General features: G+C 41.5%; 3 protein-coding genes and 1 long non-coding RNA gene across 13 annotated transcripts in view; 2 read left to right on the forward strand and 2 right to left on the reverse strand.

Annotated features, from left to right (window-relative positions):
* The window catches only part of KIF2A (kinesin family member 2A), a 76,377-nt gene extending 70,679 nt beyond the window's left edge, over positions 1 to 5,698 (forward strand). For all 10 annotated transcript variants that reach the window (XM_072750013.1, XM_072750006.1, XM_072750003.1 and 7 more), the window contains one exon: positions 335 to 5,698. In XM_072750013.1, the coding sequence (XP_072606114.1) occupies positions 335 to 420 (86 nt within the window). In that variant the 3' untranslated portion in view covers positions 421 to 5,698. The remainder of the gene's footprint in view (positions 1 to 334) is intronic.
* DIMT1 (DIM1 rRNA methyltransferase and ribosome maturation factor) lies at positions 3,502 to 16,464 on the reverse strand. Its single transcript, XM_072750014.1, has 12 exons — positions 15,865 to 16,464; positions 15,105 to 15,178; positions 12,725 to 12,811; positions 10,361 to 10,422; positions 10,177 to 10,270; positions 10,042 to 10,091; positions 9,033 to 9,156; positions 8,816 to 8,908; positions 7,740 to 7,804; positions 6,829 to 6,892; positions 5,545 to 5,651; positions 3,502 to 4,027 (listed from the first exon to the last, which is right to left on the reverse strand). Exons 1-12 carry the CDS (start codon positions 15,941 to 15,943, stop codon positions 3,985 to 3,987), a joined length of 942 nt encoding a protein of 313 aa, XP_072606115.1. The 5' UTR covers positions 15,944 to 16,464; the 3' UTR covers positions 3,502 to 3,984.
* Positions 11,513 to 12,350, reverse strand: LOC112935489 (cytochrome c oxidase subunit 4 isoform 1, mitochondrial). Its single transcript, XM_026019235.2, has one exon. It carries the CDS (start codon positions 12,240 to 12,242, stop codon positions 11,733 to 11,735), a length of 510 nt encoding a protein of 169 aa, XP_025875020.2. The 5' UTR covers positions 12,243 to 12,350; the 3' UTR covers positions 11,513 to 11,732.
* Positions 16,219 to 18,721, forward strand: LOC140597952 (uncharacterized). The gene is made up of 2 exons (XR_012000027.1): positions 16,219 to 16,261; positions 16,538 to 18,721. It is a non-coding gene; the product is annotated as an uncharacterized lncRNA (long non-coding RNA).
* The last annotated feature ends 5,879 nt before the right edge of the window (positions 18,722 to 24,600 follow it).

Consider the following 24,600-nt stretch of genomic DNA (forward strand, 5'->3'; position numbering starts at 1 on the left):
TGAACATGACTGTACACATTAACACACATATATAGCATGTCTACACTCCAAAAGGAATTCAAATAAACTAAAATTCAACACTAAAATGCGCCAAACAGAACAGAAACCTGTTGAAGATAGAGAAATGTTATTTTTATGAATCTTTAAATAATGAAACCGTCGCTATAGTTACATATTCTTGCATTTAGTTCTGAGTTTCTGTACAACAAAGAACAAAAGGAAAAATCCCGAGTTCGTATTTCGAAGTAAGGTAACTGATTTGATAGGACCCATGAAGTATACTGTATTGTGTGCAATGCAGTACTTATTCCCTTGTTCTTTTCTTTTTTCCAAGATAAAGTGAAATCTTTTCGAGCAGCTCTACAAGAAGAAGAACAGGCCAGCAAGCAAATCAACCCGAAGAGACCCCGTGCCCTTTAAATCAGCATTTGCTGCTAAAGGATTCCCAGAACCCACACTGCTGTAACATACAATGGTTCAGCTGTAAGGGCCATTTGAGAGTTTGAAATTTTAAGTGTCTGTGGAAAATGTCTTGTCCCTTCACCTGAATGGCATTTCAATTTTATGAAACACTCCTTTGTCTACAAAATGCTTCTAGTCCAGGAGGCACAACCAAGATTTGGGAACTGAAGCATTTTGTTTCATTTACCCAAAGAGTGATTTACTTTTGGAGATCGTTGCCAATTTTATTTTCTGTATGATGGAGTAAGGTTGTGAACTTGATCCAGAGGTGAATAGTAGGGGGAAGCCACAGCATTTCCTTTTAACTTGGTTCAATTTTTGTAGCAAGACTGAGCAGTTCTAAATCCTTTGCGTGCATGCATACCTCATCAGTGACTGTACATACCTTGCCCTCTCCCAGAGACAGCTGTGCTCACCTCTTCCTGCTTTGTGCCTTGACTAAGGCTTTTGACCCTAAATTTCTGAAGCACAGCCAAGATAAAGTACATTCCTTAATTGTCAGTGTAAATTACCTTTATTGTGTGTACATTTTTACTGTACTTGAGACATTTTTTGTGTGTGACTAGTTAATTTTGCAGGATGTGCCATATCATTGAATGGAACTAAAGTCTGTGACAGTGGACATAGCTGCTGGACCATTCCATCTTACATGTAAAGAAATCTGGAATTATGATTTTAAAACCATATAATGTGGCTATAATTTTCTTAGCATTTTCTTTGTAAAGAACTAAAATATAAACTAGTTGGTGTATAATAAAAAGTAACGAAATTCTGAGAAGAGTTTTATCTTAGGATAATACATATATATGCAGTGTGTGTTCCAGTGTGGTATTAACAGGACTAATAGTGCAATTTGATCCTTACCAATACCATTACTTAAGTGAAAGTGTCCATTAGCACCCCAAAATGTACCTTCTAAATGTACTGATAAAGGAAATTGGCTTCTGATGCATGAATACTTACATGTACACTGAAAGTAGTCCATAATAGAACTGTTAGTTTAAGCCAAGTGTAGACAGTACATAACTCCCATGAAAAAGAATTAAGCTAAAAAAGAGTTGACTTTGCCTTAAAAGGCAGATGGAACCCAAGCCCCATCCATTACCTAATGTGTGATATTTCATCATTATTTGGTGAGAATCACCAAGTTCTCGCCGATAAATTGGTTTAGGGTATGCTGCTTTTTAAACGGTGGCACTTATTTTTACAGATTGCTACTCCAAGGAAGAAAACTGGCCACTTTTCATGTAAATATTTTGTTAAAAGATTTATATATCTCTCTAGGAGTTTTCCCTTAGTTCCTAGGATAGGCCAGGAGTAGATTAACAAGAAAAAATCTCCCAAGGATGTCTTGGTTAGATTTACTCTAAGGAACTCTACTGCTCATTCATTTGGGCCAAAGGGAAGCTATGAATAGAGAGTCACATGAGCCAGATTCCCTACTTCATTGTTCATAGCACCCCAAGGGTAGTTGTGGGAAATCCTAACACCATGGTGAAATGCTCCTCTGTAAACTTGAAATCTAGAACAAATGTAGATTTTCACAATGTGCTTATTAATAAATGATATCTATGGAATTGAGTTTTAGAGATAATTTACTTCAGTACAATCACCTTTGTTTTGGAAGGGACTCAGGTTTTCTTGCAGTTGTAAGATATGTTCTATTTGTGTTTATTTCGGAGAGAAGAGGAAGAATGGAGCAGATACTATTGACCTTGCAGAGGATGCTTTAAAAGGGTAGTTTTTGAGGCTAACCAACCTTCAGAGGGCAATAAAGAGATGTGAACTTGCTCATTTTAAAGCACAACAGATTACTCTTAATTTATTAATTAAATAAGATGGGTACTATCTGTGGAAGGTCTCCTCATGTTCAAATATGCTGCCTTACCCTATAATGGCTTCATTCTGATCAGTATCAAGGTCTGTCACCAGAAAAGATGGTGGTGGTATAATCCAAACCTTCAGTTTTACAGATAGGGAAAACTGAAGGCCAGAAAAGGGACTGAAACTCAGTAATTCATACGGGAAGAGGAAATAGAGGGAAAACTGAATTAATTCTTAAAATTTTCCTGTAAGGATAGAGATGGTACAAATGAATTTTGCAAAGTAGTTTTGTGACATTAAAAAAAACCTACTCGAGGTATATTTAATATTTATGTAACAAAAGCAGCTCAAAGCTATTATTTAAAGAAAAACTAATTTTTTTGGATCTGGATTTAACATTCTTTACTTTCTCAGACTTCTTAAAAGCTGATATTCCTATTAATAAGTAATTGTTTATATAGGAATGTTTTACTATATCACTTTGAAGCCAGATTTCAAAACAATGTTTATTAGGTAAACAACGTCCTTTCTAGGTTTACTCAGTGTACCTTTGTTAAAATAATTTGGAAGCTGTCTTTTTATTAATTTAGGTTTTAAAAAAAGTCATCAATTAAGATATTTTTATTAATTTCCTTATATAAATAAAATAATCAGGTACTATAATTCTTTATTAAAAGACATTAACACTTAGTATTATATTGATAATGGTTTAAATGTAGTAGCTAATTAAGACTTGTTTAGGGCATGTATTGAAACTCTCAACTGGCCATTTTAAAAATAGCTTAAAACTAAGCATCAGTATATGAAAAGACACTGGAAGTTTCAGTTTTCCAGAAGTCACATGAATACCAAGAGCCTGAAATCATAAGAAAATGGCTGGTTGAGATGTTTGTTTTAAATAAGTTGAAGGGCAGAATTTGAACTTTAAAGCAAGTTTTGATTTACAAAACCCTTTGAAAACCTTTTGTTAAACCTATGCCTTTCCCAAAGAAAAAGCATATTATCTTAGAGTTGGTTTTATTCTAGTTGAGCATCCTCATTTCAGTTAAGGAAGCATGCCCAGAAGTCTTAGGCTGGCATCACCTCATGGTGGCAGTAGCTGACTCATGTTTACCCAGAACCCTGATGGGAGCCTGTGATGCTATAGGACAGCTTGAAGGCATAGGCAGTGAGTGACAGAAGCTGTAGAAGATAAACAGAAAAAAACGAGAGAAGCAAAATAAAGCAGTTTTATTGTGTACATGAATAAAAACAGTATGGGAAATACACTGGAGTTAAGCATACTTTAACTTTTTTACTATTTGAGGGACAAAAGCCTACAGAGGTCCTCACAGTAATATACAGAAAATAGAACGAGTAACATCTTTATACAATAAACTGTTAGAAATGATAAGTTTAAGTGTAAAGTTGTGCGTGCCTGCGGCTCATAAAGATTATCATGTATAGACTGGACCCTTCCCTATGTTAGATATTAAAAACACAACACAACCAAAAAAACCTTGGATACTTAGAATTGTCTGATTGAATACTGTAAAAATTCATAGTAATAAATGATGACAGTAGTAGTATTAAATCAAAAATAGTCAAGCATATAGTGTTCCATTGAAGCAAAGGCATAGTTCATCTTCTCAAATTATTAAAAAATATATAATTCCAGTTTCTTTTTCTTGAGTTTGGAAAATTCTGTTTGCCAGATAGCTAAGAAAAATGTATACCTTCTGCATTGAATCCATGTAGCAATCTGAAAAACCAAAATGAAATTAAATTAAAAAGGTAATTTAAAGCATGTAACAATGCATAGCTCCGGTACCACAAATTCTAAAATATCAACAAACCTCTGAAGCCCACCCACTCCTAACACTAATCATTTAATTTTATTCTTCACCTAAATTTGTAAAACCTAATGGTTAAAATCACATATTTTGTTGCCTCTTTTGTCACAGCCTATGTATCTTAAGCTATGGTGATTTGACCAAATTATCTTAGACCTCCACTATGTAGACCTAAGAGCTCACTGGAGCTTGTTCTGTTTCAACATGGTAAGTGAACAAGAAGCTATTTTGGAACTGGAGACAGAAGAGAGATGAGTGGTTAATCTTACATGTTCGTTTTTCCCCTCTGGGCTCACTATTACTGAGGTTCAAATACTTAACACATTGCTTTTCTCTGGATACCTATGTACTTACTGGATGCTAGTTAGCAAACTGCATATGCTTAAAAAACCTTGAAGAAATTTGGTGAGAATGAAAGAAAGTAAGATGAAATATTTCTATTTAGACCTGAGATGATTTTCAGGATGGCCCATAGGAACAGTTCAAGATGGATTAGAATTTTTGAAAAAGGAAGATAGGTACTTATGAATAATGTTCAACTCCTAGGATTAACCTCTGATAAAGACTCAGTAGTACTGCTAGCCTGCCAATATATAATATAAACCCCACTGTCTTCTACAGAACTGTGTTGCCAGCTTAGAAAAGCCATAACAATTACTTTTTTAACAATCTACCCTCATTTTTTATTCAACTCCTAGAAGATGGAAGTTTTAAACACGAATTGGCTAAATAGGCAAAACTGTTTGGTTTCCTAATAAACCATCACTTACTAAAGTGTTAGTGCTTAAAAACAGGGAGTGTAGGTTAATAACTGCCTGGTTAATTGAAGACTTACTCTGCTTTCATAAGATTAACCTGGTTAATTAAAGAAAAACAAATTTTGGTCTGCACTGCCCTGTTAATTATGACGCCATTCTTTTATTTTAGGTGTATAGAACTTGCCTCGGTCTACAAAACAAGTAATTAAACCAGTTAGAAGTGAAAACCAGGTCTGAGTGTAATTGACATTATTTCACATGTAGGATCTGTTTAATAGCTCTTCCCGTTACAGAAAAAGAGAATGAGACCCATCTACGTGTATTATGCTTGCTTCTACCTTCAGGCTACTTTGAAGACACTATTAAGACTAACTACGAATGGGAGTTGGGGGAGGAGGGTGAAGGGGAGGAGAACACATACCACAACACACATTGACACAGAGGCTATCTCCAGGCTCGGACTGTTCTTTATTACTGTTCTTAAAATGTTCATCTGCTGCAGCTAACTAGCCTCCATCTTCTACACCAAATACTATTCCATGCCATGGAAGTGCTATGCAATAACTCCAGGTAGCACCTTATACCGCTTAAAAGCCTTTAAATCTCTAAACTGAAGGTGTCACAGTAAAGAAATGTAAACACTTAGGAAAAAAGAAAAATGTAATTACCTGATGAAGTCATCTATGTCCATGGAACGGGCCCGCTTGTCACTAAAACCTGTGCTGGTTAGGATTTGCTGTATTTTATCTGCTATGCTGAAATCTTCTGGTATTATCTATTAATATAAGATTCAGAATAAATGAACAACATATCTTTAATGAAGTCACGCTGACTCTTTTTTTTTTTTTAGTTCAGTAACTGACAGCCACCTTTTTCTGTTCATGACAGTTTGAAAAGCCTATTTGTGCAGCTCAGACTTTTAGACCTGTAGTTAAGTGGTTAATCTTCAGCACATACCAAATACTCAGAAAACCTATATACTGCCCTTTTTCTTATAAATTCTGAAATAGTTAACAGTTTCAGGGTTAAGGTACTTTATATATCACAAAATAGTTTATAGCTTTAAAATTCAGTTTATAGCTTTAACTGAATTTTAAAACAATTGTTATTTCTTTAAAAATACCTAACATTTTTTTTTGCCCAAATCCCATTTTATCAGCAAATCTTTCTCAAAGAGATGACCTCCAGCCCTTGGGAATATTCAGTATTTCATACCTCACATCTTTTCTCCAAAGATTATTCTTAATCCAGTTTAATATTTACCTACCTTAATATTTTCCTAGGCAGATGTTTAATACCTTTGTCCATAAAAGAAAAAATGAAGGTAGCAATATGATATATTAAGCCATTCAAGATCTGAGTCAAAAAATACAGTGGAAATTTGCTCTTCTCTTTCTGCTCTGCGTAATTAATTCGAAAGAACTGTATGTGTGCTGACACATACAAAATCGGTTGGAGAAAATGTTGCAGAGTTTAATAAAGAGGCATGAGGCCTACAACTAAAAATTCCTATTTGGCCTATGCTTTATTCTGATAATCATTTCAATTTCTGAGTAAAAAAAGTTACTTAAAAAATGGTACATGAGCAACAAACAAGGAATGGTCAAAATACAGACTTAGCAAATGGTACATAATTTGAGCTGAGCAAGCTACACATGCTGCCTAAAGCTTCGAGAAAGTCATGACTCAACTGAATCTCTTTTTATGTCTAAAAACAACTGTCTAGTTAAAGAAGTTCATGTATAGTAATTGAGGCCACTCGGATTCATTCCAAGAATATAGAGTAGTATTGACCTACCAGAGTTCAAGTTAAGGTTGTGCTAGTTACACATCACTTTTAAGGATCCTATGGACTGTACCAAATTAAGAATCAAGTGATAATAGATGGAAATAAGTAGAGGAGCACTTTAAAACACAACAAATCCAAACCCCAGAAATATTTTTTTGCTTACAATATTATGGAGCGAACAGTGGATTCTGTAGTTTTTTTCCAATAGCTGTTGCACTGCGCTTGACCTGTACAATAAATAAGTGATGTTGCTTATTTATCTCTGAAATCAGAGATAATTTCCTTTCTGTCGATTATAAAGTTAAATGTTCTACATAGTAAAGTTAAGGGGCTAAAAAGGTGTTGAATATTTAAACTTAAGAAACAATCATTAATGATACTTAAAAAGTACTCATAAATATCTCTGAAATTCTTAAAGGAGTTGTAGACTCTCCACAAAACATCACCAAAAAAAAAGGTTAAATTAAGGCTTTCAGAACCTCTCTTTTGCCCTTGGGCTTCAAACTGCTATTCAGAAATGTTTCTAAGTTAACAGAATCGCATGAATTTTTCACAAGTGTGGAAAGGTTCCACTATCACCCCATTTTTTCCAAGGAAAAAAATCAGATGAATGGTCAGTTTTTGGGTTTTTCCCCCCATTTTGCTAAAACGTCTGATCTAATTCCAAAACTCTAGGAACTTTTTTTGTGAAATTTTCCTGCCCCCCAAAATAAAAAGGAAGTGAAAAATGTATAAAGTGTGTCTAGACACAGGTAATCTTTATGCTTTAGGATATCTGTTAAGGGGGATCCCCGGGTGGCTCAGAGGTTTAGCGCCTGCCTTTGGCCCAGGGCGTGATCCTGGAGACCCAGGGTCAAGTCCCACATCGGGCTCCTGGCATGGAGCCTGCTTCTCCCTCTGCCTGTCTCTCTCTCTCTCTCTCTTTCATAAATGGATAAATTTAAAAAAAAAATCTTAAAAAAAAAAAAAAGGATATCTGTTAAGGATAACGATCAAATTCTATCACATTCTGTCACTTATACAGTTTGTACAGCACTGGTCTTCATACATCATATAAATGAGTAAAATACTCACTTAAATGCAGCAGAGAGTGTCTTGTTCTTCCTAACAAAGGTGATCCTTACTAGGCCATCCCATTCCTGAAAAAGAAGATGGATCACTTCTTAAAAATATCAAATCTTGGACACCTGGGTGGCTCAGGTGGCTTAGTGTCTGCCTTGGGGCTCAGGTCACTATCCCAGGGTCCTGGGATTGAGTCCTGCATCAGGCTCCCTGCTCGGCGGGGAGCCTGCTTCTCCCTTTCCCTCTGCCTGCCACTCCCCCTGTTCGTGCGCTCACTCTGCCAAATAAATAAAATCTTTTAAAAAATTAAACCTTGCCTATGTCTGCTAGGTATTATTTTGTCTTTTAATATATAAAACTGAAAGAACCTTCTGGAATGATGAAAATGTTATGTATCTTGATCTAGCTGACCCATGCAAAAAGTAAGACAATTTCTGGCACTTCTGTCCGCCTCACTGAATAGTGTATCCTTAATATTAAAAATCAGAAAAAAAATTGTTCCATATCTGAACAAGGAACATGACATTTATTTAAATCAAAGTACCATTTTCAAAAAACATGGTTCAAAACAGACATGATTGAGAAATAGCCTATGCAACATACCCAGAATGCCCTGGAGTGATTAACAAACCACTCCATACTGACCACACAAGTAGTCATGTTTTTATCCAAAGCGACTGCAGTACGGTTTTACATCATGTGATGCAACTTCCCTTTTTAAATTGCAAAAACATGAATTATGATTAAAAAGTTAATCATAATATTGCTCTAACAACTATTTTCATTTTACCTTGTTTTCTAAGTCTTACTCAAATAGGTACATGTTTTCTATGGCTATACGTGCTAGCGGGACACAGTGGCATTCTATTCTGTACTTTTAGCAAACATTTTCCTTGCTTTTTTGTGCTCTTCACAATGATCTTCCATCCAATTATTCAATCTACTCCCAACACAGGGATGTCATAATGAGCATTTTCCTTAATGTTTGGACATTAAGGTCAACTCAGTATTTTTCTGCTGCAATAGGCACATTTTCTAGCTTGGTTTTTGTTCTGCTTTTACTGAATAACCTGGTATTTTAACCTCACCTGAAAATTGATGGGTGGTGGTGGATTCTTAGGTTCTATTCTTACCACACTGGATTCTACCTTGGGTGGTGGCCTGAAGTTATTCTTTCCAACCTGTTAATCAGAAAATAAGGAGTCCTCTGAAAAAGTTTTAAATTAGTAATCAAAGACACTTTCCTCAAGAAGATACAACCAGACGGTCATGGCTGAGGTAAGCCACATTATTTCAGTCACTTACTTTCATCAGATGGTCCACACGTGCTAACAGCTGTGTATTGATTGAGAGCCTGCAGTATAATTTATCTCCAGGCTTTGCAACTAGTCGGAGAGCAAATTCTCTTTGAAACATAAGTACAGCACATCTAAAGAGACAGTAGAAAGGAATAAGGAAAATGGTTACTTTTAACTATAAATTTATTTCTACTTCATTCTATTAGGGGGAAATGGAGCAAAGCAGTATCTGTGGTTAGTGAGAATTGGTTCAGCTTATTAAAAGTCATGATACTTTGAGCTTTAGCTTCGTTGTCACAAAATGACCCAGTTGGCTTTTCATTTTATTTTCTGATGGCTGCACCACTGACTCCTTGCATGTGTAAGGCCTCAGTGTTCAGATGAGAAAGCATTTCAGAGAAGCACTAGTCCATTACCCCTTCTAGGAAAAAAAAAACCCAAACACACAAAATTGGCTCAGCAGCCCAATGGTGTTTATGGGTTAACATCTGACATTGCAACCCACACTACAAATATCTACGTATATGTGTTTATGTAACTCAAGCAGAAGTTTCACAAAGCTATAGTCACCCGGGCCACATGCAGTGAATGCCCTCTGATACATCCTAGTCCATGTCATTTTAAAAAAAATGACAGGACTCAATAAATTTATACCCATAATGTAAAGGGTTTTTGACTTGCAGTTTGAAAACCTGTTACATGATGTGCTAGTGACAACTAGTTGGGAGACCATTTCAACTGTCTAGACGTAATAATGAGTCTGACCGAGGCTAATGGCAAGAGTATTAGAAAACAGGGAAAGGCCATTTGGTCTCAAAAGCAGGACTTATATGCTGCCCCTCCCCAAAAACCCTGTTGAATGAATAAAAAAGAAAGACCTCCAGACAAATAGGTATTTTCTACAAAATACATTCTCCAATTCTCCCAACAGTTTTTTAAGTGAATCAACTTTTATTTTTGGCTGTCTGTGTTCATGGCCCAAGATCTGCCAGTACTTTTGGTCTTTTGTCACAAACCTGAAAAAAGGTCGGTGCAGCAACAGCTTGAAGACAAAGGGGGAAGAGATCTGTAAGAGAATTAACTAGTTATTTCTGGGGATGACGCACCACAGAAACATTCTGTATGATGTTCCCAACCATCTGAACATATACCTGATATGGCAAATTTGCCACGCAAGCATCAAAGAATGGCAGATCTGTTTTCAACACATCACCCACCAGTACCTGAAGTTTGCTGGCCAGAGGCCTAACGGCAAGAAAAAAAGCAGTTAAAAAAGAGCACTGTTTCTTGAGACTGGAAATGCACTTTAATTCTATCACATACACTCATACTCACGTGCCCTGAACTCTTTTGTGAAGTTCCGCTACTAGCCTTGGGTCAAGTTCACAGGCAATTACCTACACGGGAAAAAAAAAAGTATCTGGGGGTTAATTATGGAGTATAAATCTTACTATCTCAATCCTAACTCATACACGATTAACGGGAATCAAACTTTTTCCCCCCTAATTCTACATTCAATTTTCCTTTACCATTTCAAACCACAAGAAACACCTTTCAGAAAAGCAGACTCTGGTCTGAGTGGCCCCTGTTGGATGGTCCCCACTCCTACTTGGTCCCCTGATGCCTTCTTCGGAGGGTAACTGTTTCCTGCTGTTGCCAGCCCACGGGCATTCAACTAACACCTACTGGTTCCCTTTATCCCATTTCTACATTTTGGATCCTTTTACCTGGAAACTGAGTGAGCGACGACACAGAGAAGCTACCAGCAGCGGCCAGGTGGCCTCCCACTCTTTATGGTGCAGCTCTTCAGATTTCACCATCTAGGTTCCAACCCTCCAGCCTCCTCGTTTCATCCCCCTTCGAGCCTAGAGGTGCCCTAGAGGTGCACTTCGTAATCACTAATTACTAAGTGATTAGTAATAGAACACTAATAATCTGCCTAGAGGTGGTACTGCTCTTTGCAACTATTATTTTTGGGTTACAATAGTGTTCCCGTTTTATTCTTTTTAGTCATCTGCAACCATGTAACCAACTCCCTATATTAAATACCCTGTATTGAAAAACCGAATGTAGTTTCTGTTTTCCTAAATAATACATCCCATATTTTCTTTTTTTGTAATCCATTTTCTGAAAATCAAGAGACAGTTGACATCTTAGTTTCAGGTGTACAACATGATGTGTATATACTGCAAAATATGTATGTATTGTCGAAAGAGTCTAGTTAGCATCCATTGCCACACATAGCTACAAAAATTCTTGTGTTTTGTGATGAGAACTTTTAAGATCTACTTTCTTTTTTTTTTTTTAATTTTTTTTTTTTAATTTTTATTTATTTATGATAGTCACAGAGAGATAGAGAGAGGCAGAGACACAGGCAGAGGGAGAAGCAGGCTCCATGCACCGGGAGCCCAACGTGGGATTCGATCCCGGGTCTCCAGGATCGCGCCCTGGGCCAAAGGCAGGCGCCAAACCGCTGCGCCACCCAGGGATCCCTTAAGATCTACTTTCTTAGCAACTTTAAAATACACATCTAATACACGTTAACTATAGTGACCATGCTGTATATTTTTTTTATTTTTTTTTTTTCACGTAGACTGCTCATTTATTAGCACTGGTGCTGTAACATAATGGTTTCCAGTGACTGTGTTGAGCTCCAGGAGGTGACAAACAGAACACGGTGAGGTTCAGATGGATGAGTGGCAGGCTCCTATTTCTTCCACTCATTCTTGTCGTAGTCCCACTTGGCTGAGAAGCCCTGAATCGGGCTGACCTTCATATCAAGCATCCTCTTGGTCTGCTTGGCCACCCACTCCTCTTCAAAGGTGTGCGGGATGGGGCCGTACACATAGTGCTTCTCCCAAATGAGAATGAGAGCAGTGAAGCCGATAAAGAACCGGGCGGTGCCCACAACCGTCTTCCATTCATTTGTGCTCCTGTTCATTTCAGCAAAGCTCTCGTTGAACTTGATGCGGTACAATTCAACTTTTTCATCAATGGAGAGGCTGCTCCAGGAAGCAGCCTCCTTCTCTTTCAAAGCCTTCTGGCTGGCAGAGAGGTTCTTAACGTGGGCCACATCAGGCAGGGGATAGTCACGCCGATCAACATAACTCGGGAGAGCAAAGTCTTCACTCTTCACAACACTTCCATGTGCTCGAACACACACCGAGGTGGAAAACGCCTGCTTGCCAATGAGGCTGAACACTCTGGTAGCCAACATCCTGCCGCTGCCACCTGCCGCGACCGCCGCGACCTCCCTCCGTGCCCCGGCTGCCCGCGACCGGCCATGCTGTATATTCTATTCCTAGGACTGACTGACTCATTTTATTACTGAAGTTTGGATTTTTGACTTTTATCTGTTTTGCCCATATTTTAAAAGATAAAACTGTTAGCAAAGTATCAAGGGTTGCTGTTAATGTATGAGCAATTAATACAAATAGATTTCTATTTGTAAACCAGGTGAGCTTACTCACATAGTCATTTTTTTTCTTTTAAGATTTTATATATTTATTCATGAGAGAGAGAGAAGCAGAGACACAGGCAGAGAGAGAAGCAGGCTCCATGGAGGGAGCCCGACGTGGGACTCGATCCCGGGACTCCAGTATCACGTTCTGAGCCAAAGGCAGACGCTCAACCACTGAGCCCCCCAGGCGCCCCACACATAGTCATTTCTGATACCAAAACACAAAATTCCCTTTTTACCTTTTTTGCCTTTTCTAGCAACTTAACAGTCATATTGCCAGTTCCAGGTCCAACTTCCAGCACCACATCAGTTGGTCTTAAGGCAGCCTGCAAGCAAGCACAACCACTGTAACTTTACTGGCACATCTGGACACATCATTTGATTTACACCTATCTTTGCTCAAAAGCATATGGTTAAGAGATCTTATTCTGAGTCCATTTTTATGAGATCCCTTCCTGATCTATGTGCTTAACAAAATTTCCTCATTAACGTTAGGCGCAAGTGGAAATCTATCATGTCTAAGGTGGGGCAATAGTTAGTCAGAAAAGCAGGAATAGCAGTTCTTTCTGGGAACGGCTTTCCGTTTTCTAGCTTAGAAATGATTCCAACAGCATCTTTTTACCAACTCTGTTATTATCAATAAGTTCAAACAAGAAAGGACTGCATATGCGACGCTGTCTATGGGATTTCCCAATTTTCAACCCCAGTATGGTTTCAGGATAGGAAGACATAGAAATTCTATGCACAAAGCTGCAGTATTCTGGGTGCACAGCTTTTATCAGATGCTCAAAGGGGATCCATGAGCCAAAAAGTCTAAAACATTAGGCCCTCCTCTGGCAAACAACACGACAAGATGAGATCCTCGACATGTGTAATGCTCTCCCTGTAGCCGCAGGACGCCTCCCTTTGTAGCCAGGAAAGTAATCTGTGCTATATACCCTTCACCTTCCAAAACTCCATCACCCAAATAGTAGGAGCGCATCCACTACCCCTGCAAGATGAACCTCGAAGGGGTTTATGGGATGCACTGCATCGAACCATAGAGGTTTCTCGGCAGAAAAAAACTTCCTAAGCTGTCATTAGGACATCTTTTTTAGACCCTGGTTAGTAAATAAAAACTAACAGTGACAAACGGTGCCTAGAAAAAAAGTGATTATGGATGAAAGATTTAAATGTGAGACAAGATTCTATCAAAATCCTAGAGGAGAACACAGGCAACACCCTTTTTGAACTTGGCCACAGTAACTTCTTGCAAGATACATCCATGAAGGCAAAGGAAACAAAAGCAAAAATGAATTACTGGGACTTCATCAAGATAAGAAGCTTCTGCACAGCAAAAGAAACAGCAAAACTGAAAGACAACCTACAGAATGGGAGAAGATATTTGCAAATGACGTATCAGATAAAGGGCTAGTTTCCAAGATCTATAAAGAACTTATTAAACTCAACACCAAAGAAACAAACAATCCAATCATGAAATGGGCAAAAGACATGAACAGAAATTTCACCAAAGAAGACATAGACATGGCCAACATGCACATGAGAAAATGCTCTGCATCGCTTGCCATCAGGGAAATACAAATCAAAACCACCATGAGATAACACCTCACACCAGTGAGAATGGGGAAAATTAACAAGGCAGGAAACCACAAATGTTGGAGAGGATGCGGAGAAAAGGGAACCCTCTTGCACTGTTGGTGGGAATGTGAACTGGTGCAGCCACTCTGGAAAACTGTGTGGAGGTTCCTCAAAGAGTTAAAAATAGACCTGCCCTACGACCCAGCAATTGCACTGCTGGGGATTTACCCCAAAGATACAGATGCAGTGAAACGCTGGGACACCTGCACCCTGATGTTTCTAGCAGCAATGTCCACAATAGCCAAACTGTGGAAGGAGCCTCGGTGTCCATCGAAAGATGAATGGATAAAGATGTGGTTTATGTATACAATGGAATATTCCTCAGCCATCAGAAACAACAAATACCCACCATTTGCTTCGACGTGGATGGAACTGGAGGGTATTATGCTGAGTGAAGTAAGTCAATCGGAGAAGGACAAACAGGGTATGTTCTCATTCATTTGGGGAATATAAAAAATAGTGAAAGGGAATAAAGGGGAAAGGAGAAAAAATGAGTGGGGAATATCAGAAAGGGAGACAGAACATGAGAGACGCCTAACTCTGGGAAACGAACTAGGGGTGGCGGAAGAGGAGGAGGGCGGGGGTGGGGGGGGTGGGGGGGGATGAGTGGGTGATGGGCACTGAGGGGGACACTTGACGGGATGAGCACTGGGTGTTATTCTGTATGTTGGTAAATTGAACACCAATAAAAAATAAATTCATTAAAAATTTTTTTTAAAAAATTTGCAAGCTGATTATTAAGCACAACTGTTACTAAAACTTAATTTTTTAAAAAAAAGTGATTAGTAATAGAACAGAAATAATCTGCTGGACAAGTACAAATGTCCGTGGACGGAGTAAACGATCTACAGAAACCCAGGCCAAAGCCCACCACGCCCAGGCCTATGAAAACTAGAGCATTCTTGTCTCCAACATCTAGAGGGCCCCAAGTGCTGCTGGAATCAGGTCGACAGCCCAACGCCCCTCCCCGTCCGCACCCACCTTGTCGATGATGCTGTTCACAACGAGAGGGTTTTTCAGTATGTGCTGCCCAATCCCCGTGTTGAACGTCAGTCCTGGAAGAAAACACGGCAAGAGCCTCAGTGTCCCACGGAAAAGCGGGCAGCGGACCGTCCGGGAGAGGAAGGGGGGGGGCAGCGGGGGGGATTCCCGCGCGAAGCGGAGCCACTGGCGACACCAGCTCCCTCGGGAAGGGAAGGCGGCGGCGGCGCGGGGCCGGGTTACGGCTCCAAACCAGATCCCCGGCCTCACCAGATCCCCAGATCCCCCACCTCACGGCTCCCGCACAGATCCCCGGCCCAGATCCCCCACCTCACCAGACCCCCCGGCCCCAGGTCCAGGGCCTCGCCAGACCCCCCGCCTCACCCCGCCACCCCCCCCCCCCCCCGGCCTCACCAGATCCCTGGCCTCACCCCCCCCCGGCCCAGATCCCCAGCCTCACCAGATCCCCGGCTCAGATCCCCAGCCTCACCAGACCCCCCGCCTCACCGCCCCGGCCTCACCAGATCCCTGGCCTCACCGCCCCGGCCCAGATCCCCAGCCTCACCAGATCCCCGGCCTCAGCAGATCCCCGGCCCAGATCCCCAGCCTCACCAGATCCCTCGCCTCACCGCCCCGGCCTCACCAGATCCCCGGCCTCACCGCCCCGGCCCAGATCCCCGGCCGCGCCCCCGACCCGGTCCTGCCCGACGTTGGGCCCCGACCGCAGCGCCCTCCCCCCCCCCCCCCCGGCTGTCCCCACCTCCGGCGCTTTTCAGCTCCCGGCTCTGCTTGAGCCGCTCGCGGCGGCGACCGCTCGTCCCCGCCTTGATCTTCGGCATCGCGGCGGGCGCAGACCCACAGGCCTCCCGCACGACAGCGGCCCCAAGGCGGCGCCCTCAGGGCCACACGTGGGCTCTTCCCCGGGTGCCGAGCGCACCTCTCCGCGCCGCATCCCCGACGGACAAGGGCCCGCCCCCTCGCGCCGCGGGCCCCGCCCCCAGGAAGGGGCCCGACGTCGGAGCCCAGGGCCCGCCGGGAACGGTAGTCCCGAGGCGAGGAAGCCCTCTGCTCGGCGGACCACAGGTCCCAGGAGACAGCGCGGGCGGAGCCGGCGGTCGGGATTGGCTGGGCTCCCGCGTCGACGCGCAGGTGCTTAAGTAAGGTTCGCGGCGGTCGGTGCTCTGGGCGAGGTGGGGGCGGCTCGTCCCCCCGTAACGCCCTTGGGGGATGGGTGCTTCAGCGAGCCAGGTCCTGGGACCCGCGAGATCCAGAGAAGGTGTCCGTCTGTGTCCCAGCGAATCCTTGGGGACCCAGGACGCCGGGCTCGGCGCTCGCTCCTGCGGCCACGCGGCCGCTGCTTGGCTCGCGGGGGCGGCGCCCAGGGTGTGGCAAGTCTTTTTTTTTTTAAGATTTGATTTATTTATTCATGACAGACACAGATCGAGAGGCAGAGACACAGGCTGAGGGAGAAGCAGGCTCCATGCAGGGAGCCCGACGTGGGACTCGATCCGGGGACCCCGGGGTCACGCCCCGGGCTGAAGGCGGCGCTAAACCGCGGAGCCCCCCAGGGATTCCCCAATGTGACAATTCCACCAGGCCTCCGAATTGCTTTGCTTCCTTTTATGCCATTCATTCATTCATTCATTCACTCATTCCCGAAACGCTTATGGGGCTCCAGCTGCAATTCAACACGACTGGGCGCTGGGGATTGAAGGTCAGATAGGAAACTGCTCTTGGAGTCTGTTCTCTGGAGTCTGTTCTCTCTCTCTTTTTTTTTTTTAATAAAAAAATAATTTGTTGTCAACAAAGGAGAGGTCTACAACAGGAAAATAAGTGAAAAGGAGGGAGTGAAAAAACCTCCGGTGGTCTGCTTGGGCCTCCTGCAGGGATGGAGCGGGAAGAGGTAATGGAGATGGAGGCCTCCTGGTTTAGGAGCCTGAACAGGTGGGGGAGGAGAGGCGTCCCCCGAGGCAGTGGGACTCAGTTCAAACCCCATCGTGACCACCTCTGGTGTAAGGCACTGTGCCAAGGGAGAATGGTCTGGTGTAAGGCACTGTGCCAAGGGAGAATGGTCGGAGCTACGAGGGGGGAAGGAAGGGGGACGGAGAGGTCTGGGTCAGCAAAAGGATTGGGGTAGGTGTTCTCCACAGGCCCAATGCCCTGCCTGGACAGCCATGAGGCCAGCCTTGCCCTTCCCAGGGCCTGGCCTTGTGCTTTGCCAGGGGTCAACATCTTCCAGTGCCCCCAAGTAACAGTGGATGCTGCCCCCCATCCTCTCCTACATCCTGCCTTGGCACCTGGTTTTACTCTCTCCATCAGGTGGCCAAGCTGGGCAGCTCTGAGTGATAAGCCAAAGGGGGACCTTGCCTCCTCCCTCCTTTCCTCCCTTCTTCCCTCCCCAGGAGAGAGGTCTTGGTTGTAAGCCTGTCTTGGGTACTGTGCTAGGACAGTGTAGCCGACTGTAAGCTCCACGAGGACAAGGTCCACGTCGGTTTTGCCCGCAAGCATAACGACTTTTCAGCTTTTGCTCTGTGTGCACTCTTATTTTCTTGGAGAAAATTTCTTCTGTTTGGATTCCTGAAGCTAATACGCGTGCATCCCCAAGCCTTGGTCTTTCTTTGCTGTAATTCTAACTCAGGAAGAAGCTCATAATCTTCGTAGCATCTTCAACTACTTACTTCTTTCCATTAATCATTAGTTTATTACACAGTTCTGGAGAATCTACACGTCCCAGCTCCTGTGTCAAATATTAGGAATGAAAACATGAGCATGACGTGAGCCTGCTTTTTAAGGAACTTTCTGTCAAGAGTGGGAGATGTACAAGGTCGTGTAATAATAACATCCTTTGCTGTCCAATCCCACTGCCCGGTACTTTGGGTACATTATTTCACTTCATCTTTTCAAACAGTTCTCTGAAATAGGTCTTATCATTGTACCCATTTTACAGATGAGAAGGTTGAAGGACAAGAATGTTCTAATATCTTGCTCAAGATCACACAGTAAATGACAGCTGCATCTTGAACCCCGGTCTTATTCCAGAGATTGTAGCCTTTTAAGAAAAGGTACCATGATGATTAGCACAACAGCTAATATTTGAGGAAATGGTGGCACATTTTCAAAACACAGTGTTTGAGTGGAATCTTTAAAGGACAAACAAAAATTACCCAGGGGAAACTTGGGAATTCGGAGGAAACCATACTCACAAAGACAAAAGTATAAAGATGTTTAAGGGAGAAAAAGAAACTTGGTAGAGCTGAGGAGTGAGTAGGAAAGGTAAATAGGGCCTTGCTATGAAGGGCCTAACATTAGTTATGCCAAGGGGCAGTGGTGGCCACTGAGGAACCAGAGGAACCATTTTGCATTTTCTCCTCCTCTCCAGGTGGTGAGAATTCCTGGAGATCACACAGTAAGATAGGTAGGAGACATTCATGGGCTTCACATTTAGCTCTTGCTCTCTTAGCTATAGCACTCTTCTAGAATTTCCTGGAATCTCTCCCATTCTCCATAAAAGATCTTCAACCCTTCTGAATTCTTCTCAGGCCTGTTTCCTCCAGCACCTCCCCAGGTCCCTCTCAGAAGATCTTATGTCATACTTTGCAAAAAAAAAAAAAAAACAAGATCCCCTCAAGGACATGCTCATCTTCCTGGGTTACTGTTCTTCACTCTGGGGATGCAGTGGTGAGTAAGGCAAAGTGGAACTTACTTTCCAATGGGGGAAAAATAGACATGGCACATGGTGGTGAGCTTGCAGGAAAAAGTAAAGCCGAGAAGATCGGTAGAGATCAACAGGGTGGGCGGGAGAGGCTATGTTACATAGCAAGGTCTGGCAGGGCTCCCAAGATGGGCATCATTTGACCAGAGACCTGAGGACGCAAATCTAGAAGTGACTCCCAGCGTATCTGCTCACACCCTGGCAGTTTCTGCTACAACTAATGGCTGGATGGTAAGTGAGGAAAGCGTCAAGGTAGGAGACATTGTGAATGGAAGTACAGTGGTACAATAGAAGGGAAGAGGGGTGTGGTTTTCATTAGGATAATTCATATCTGGACGGGCTAGGGAAAGCTCAAAATTTTGGAGTGGGAAGGTAGTTCTAGATGGGGGGAAGAAAAGGTATAGCATTAAACTCCTAGGGGAATCTGTGTCCTAGACGAATCCCTCTTTTCATGGTTTAGGGTACTGTGAACTCTAAGTCCCCTTTGCTTTTGCTAAAGCATGAATAAGGGAGGTGACAAGGATGGAAAACCAAATGATACTTTTTTAGGAGTAAGATAGCAAGACCCTCCTAGAAGAGGCCACATGTTTTACGGCACAGAAAACTAAATGACTAAGGTGAGTGTGCACATTTAGCCTAACCTAGAAGCCAAATTGGTCTTTGTCTGTATGTGAATCTTGGACCACCTGCATCAGAAATACTAGGGCACGATGATGGCTGAATCCTCCTAAAATTTATCTGTTGTTAATTTTTTTTAAAGATTTTATTTATTTATTCATGAGAGACACACACACACACAGAGAGAGAGGCAAAGACACAGGCAGAGGGAGAAGCAGGCTCCATGCAGGGAGCCCAACGTGGGACTCGATCACGGGTCTCCAGGATCAGGCCCTGGACTGAAGGCGGCCACCAGGCTGCTCCAGAATTTATCTGTTAAATTTCATACCTTAGGATGTGTCTCTATTTGGAGTTAGCACCTTTTTTAAAATGATTAAGCAGGAAGGAGATCACGAGGTTGGGCCCTAATCCAGTGACTAGTATCCTTATAAAAGGAGGAAACACCAGGGGCGAGTTTGCACAGAGAAGACCCCATGAGGACTCGGAGAAGACAGCCGTCTACAAGCCAAGGAGAGAGGCCTTAGGAGAAACCAACCGTGCTGACACCTTGACCTTGGATTTCTAGCCTCTAGAACTGTGAGAAAATGAATTTCTATTCCTTAATCCACCCAGTCTGTGGTCTTGGATATGGCAGCCCGAGCAAACTAATATAGCACATAATGAAAATTCACATTTGCAGTCTCCACCTCAACATTCCAGATCAGAGCAGGAGTTGAGCCCTGGCAAATGCATGTGTAACAAACCCCCTAGGAAATCCTGATGTATGCCACAGGTAGGGACTCATTACTTTCTGCACTAAAATAAAGTCAATTGAGGAACTTCTACAGAAATAGAAAATATGAGGGGCTACCGTCATTAGTATGGGAGATTTGTTCTTATAATTGGGACCCCTTATTCTGCCCATAGTCCCTTTTTTTTTTCTGTTAGTATCAAGGTGGCATTGAAGTGAGACAATATTAGGTGCTCCATGGATCCATAAGTCCTAGGAAGTTGTGTGACATTGGGTTATGAGCTCCATTTAGAACACGAGCATTGGGAATTTATGCTGGAATGTATTTGAGTTATCTTTGCAGCCACAAATTTGAATTACAATAAATAATTTTATGCTTCTCTGGTTCATGTTTATCTCCTTTGTTTTTTGTTTGTTTTAATTTTTTTAAATTTTATTTATTTATGATAGGCACACAGTGAGAGAGAGAGGCAGAGACATAGGCAGAGGGAGAAGCAGGCTCCATGCACTGGGAGCCCGATGTGGGATTCGATCCCGGGTCTCCAGGATCGTGCCCTGGGCCAAAGGCAGGCGCTAAACCGTTGCACCACCCAGGGATCCCCTATCTCCTTTGTTAATTAAAAATAATTATTTTTTCAATTTGGATATGCACAATGGATTCATTGCCATTCTTGTATTTTTTAATATAACTTGAAAAAGAATTATAATGGCATTTGCTTTGGTAGAAGAAGAGGCTTACTTAAATCCACAGCATGCTTGAAATTATAACATTTTAAATGTGCCAGGGAATATAATAAAGAATAACAATAAAATCTTGTAAGCATCTTCTTGTATAAAATATGGTTCCTTAAAGACTTTTAATGTATTGAGAAGTCATAAAAACATTAAGAATGTTTGAATTTCACACTTTAAACATAGATTCACTAACAAAAATACTGCTTTTTTATGAAAAAAGGAATATAATTCACTTGGACAAGATAAAATCAAATTGAAATCTAATATCAACTGTTCAATTTGATTAGAACAATGGAGCATTATTATTATTGTGCTAATATTCAGTCTACACGGTGAAATGAAATTCTTCCGTACAAAGCTGGATAATTTCAAAGAGTACCTAGCATCTTAATCTCTACTACAGTGTCTAAATCTTAACAAAAATATGATATTTGTCTGAAAGAAATTAATTTTTTAAAATATTTTATTCATTTATTCATGAGAGACACACAGAGAGAGGCAGAGACACAGGCAGAGGGAGAAGCAGGCTCCACGCAGGGAGCCTGACGTGGGACTCGATCCCGGGGTCTTCAGGTACACCCTGGGCTGAAGGCAGCACTAAACTGCTGAGCCGCCCAGGGATCCCCTGAAAGAAATTACATACCGTGAATACTTCGGGCAAGATTCTTCTATAAACATATTCTAATTTTTTTTTCAGATCATTATAAATACTGTTTTAAGGTAACAAAAGAATTTACCTATAATCACTCTATGATGGGATAACCTCTCTGAACATTTTGACATACATTGTTGTCTTCTGTTGTTTTAGCAACGCATGTTTTTACATAATTGAAGTCATACAATTTGTTATTTTTTCATAAAATAAAAATAAACTTTCCAAAGTTGTTATACAGTCTTGTTTATCAATATTGAAAGCTGATGAAGATTTCATCTTGTGAATGCATGAGTTTACAAAATCATTCTCATACCATCGTTGTAAAAAATAGAGCTATATACATTTTAGTGCATAAGTGAAAAATATTTTCTATCTTTTGATTATGTGCTAGTACAAATTTTCAAGATTGAAATTATTTAGTCAAACTCTAGGGACACTTAAGTCTCTGGGCATAGATTAACAAATTCTTTAATTTTTAAAAATATTTCCCTTATTTATTTATTTGACATAGAGTACACAAGCAGGCAGAGAGAGAAGCAGGCTCCCTGCTGAGCAGAGAGCCAGAAGTGGGGCTCAATCTCAGGACCCTGAGATCATCACCTGAGTGGAAGGCAGACGCTGAACTGACTGAGCCACCCAGGCGCCCCTACGAATTATTTTCTAAAACACTTGAATCAGTTTTTATTCTTACCAGCAGGAAATGAAAAAAAAAATAAAAAGCTCATTTCATCATTAAAAAGCCATAGATAGAGGATATTCTTATGTTCCTTCTTTCAAACTAGAAATTGTTTTATTTTCCTTTGATTATTACAGTAATTCTTAAACATTGCAAAAAAGTGTAGATAATACAAAAGATTTTAGAATATGAAACCTACCACTCAGAATTAACTTCTATTAACATGTTGATATATTTTTTAAAGATTTTATTTATTCATGAAACACACACAGAGAGAGGCAGAGACATAAGGCAGAGGGAGATGCAGGTTACCTGCGAGGAGTCTGATGTGGGACTCCATCCCAGGCCCTGGGATTGTGACCTGAGCCCAAGGCGGATGCTCAACAACTGAGCCACCCAGGCGTCCCCATATTGATATTTTCTAAGACTTTTTGGATATATTAGACTCTTCTCTTCTTTCTACCTAGCTAAATATATATTACCATAATTTATTAAATAGATCCTTATTGAAAGACATTGTTATTGTTTCAAGTTTTTTTTTAATTTTTTTTAAATCATAAAACTGAATCTGCTACAAATTATATTGCCAAGGGAAGATCAGTTAGTTTCTCAAAGACTTATTTTCCTAACCTGGTAAGCATCTGATGATCCATCAGCATCTAAGGAGAGCTGTATTGTAATAGAGTTGCTCCAGACCCAGGATTATACAAGTTGCAGTATTAAATGAAATGTAGCCTATGGCTTTGGAACATGTGTTAGTTTTCTTTTCCTGCTGGAAAAAAAAAAATACCACAAACTAGTTTAAAAACAACATGAATTTATTATCTTAGAATTCTGAAGGTCTTAAGTGTAAAATCCCCTGCAGGACTGCATTTCTTCCCGAATCTGGAAGAGAATGTGACTTCCAGCTTCCCTTCCAGCTGCTGGCATTCCTTTACTCCTGGCTTCATATGGACCCAATCTCTACTTCCATGGTCACACCTCTCTCTGACACTCCTTTCTCTTATAAAACATCCTTGTGGGGGATCCCTGGGTGCCTCAGAGGTTTAGCACCTGCCTTTACCCCAGGGTATGATCCTGGGGTCCTGGGATCGAGTCCCACCACGGGCTCCCTGCATGAAGCCTGCTTCTCCCTCTGCCTGTGTCTCTGCCTCTCTCTCTGTCTCTGTCTCTCATGAGTAAATAAATAAAGTCTTAAAAAAAAAAAAAGAAAGTCTTCTGTCTTGGCCCCAGTGGCCAAGTGGCTCACGTGTTACACACACATTCATATGTATATATACTTTTTATTGCATATTCCTATTTGACTATGTGCTTTAACAGGATTCCACGTGATTCTATGACCATATAAAACCTGACAAGTATCACCTTTCAGTAAAATTAGAAGATACAATTAGGCTAAGTAAATAAATAAATAAATGAACATGCCCACAATACCATTCAACTAGTGACAGACCTTGTTAACATTTTGGCATATGTTTATTTCCAAAAATGGGACCGTACTGAACATATTGCTTTGTAACAAAAACTCCAACGCATTGTGAATGCGCTAGCATGTCAATAAATATATGCCAACGTAATTCCTAGTGGGCAACTTCTAATTTATTATATATGCATATATCATGATTAGACATTCCTTTCTTGGTGATTATTTAAGTAACTTTTTATATTTTTACTTTTAAACAGCCCTCGCGTGACAAATACCCTTGTAATGTAGGTTTTATGATTGGTTCAAATCCAACAATGCTCCTTACTTGCTGCGTGACCTTGGGCAGATTATTTGAGTTCTCTGTGCTTCAGTTTCTTCATCTATAAAATGGGCACAATAAAAAAGCACCTCATTGTTTTGAGGCTTGAACTACACGACTCCTATAAAGATCTTGGCATTGTATCTGGCACATTCTAAAAGTTCAATAAATGAGAAATATTATTTTTTTTTTATTAATCTCAATGGGCCCTCAACCATGCCTTTACAACTCGTCTTTCTAAAGAAAACTTAGGTCACTAAGCTGGCCAGTGGCAGAGGCAGGCAGACGCGGGTTTTTCCCTTCTTAGTTTTTCCGATCTCGCCATAGTTCTGGAGTAGAGCGCTCAGCAAATCTAAGGGGGGGAAAAAAAAAGCAAAAATAAATCCATTTTCGCGAGAGGCTTGACCAATGGGAGAGCAAGATTATCCTCGCAACCCAGCAGAGACGGACCCGTAAAGCCGCCCGGGTTAGGACAGCTCTCCGGAGGCGGGGCGGGAGCATGGTTCCGACTCCAGGAAACGACCCGGGAGACCCGGCCGCCCCGGGCGTCGGGCGCCTCCGAGGCACCGTTCCTATGGTTACAGCCCCTGCGGCCTCCGGCCGCCCGGCTCGCTACTGCGCAGGC

The sequence above is a fragment of the Vulpes vulpes genome, chromosome 2 (assembly GCF_048418805.1).
Source record: "Vulpes vulpes isolate BD-2025 chromosome 2, VulVul3, whole genome shotgun sequence".
Taxonomy (NCBI): Eukaryota; Metazoa; Chordata; class Mammalia; order Carnivora; family Canidae; genus Vulpes; species Vulpes vulpes.

Coding starts and splice junctions, on each gene's coding strand:
- LOC112935489 (XM_026019235.2), bottom strand. CDS start 12,242: ATGTTGGCTACCAGAGTGTTCAGCCTCATTGGCAAGCAGGCGTTTTCC.
- DIMT1 (XM_072750014.1), bottom strand. CDS start 15,943: ATGCCGAAGATCAAGGCGGGGACGAGCGGTCGCCGCCGCGAGCGGCTC. Junction 12,812..15,104: donor TGAACAGCATCATCGACAAG/GTGGGTGCGGAC, acceptor GCTTGCTTGCAG/GCTGCCTTAAGACCAACTGA. Junction 6,893..7,739: donor ACACTCTCTGCTGCATTTAA/GTGAGTATTTTA, acceptor TTTATTGTACAG/GTCAAGCGCAGTGCAACAGC.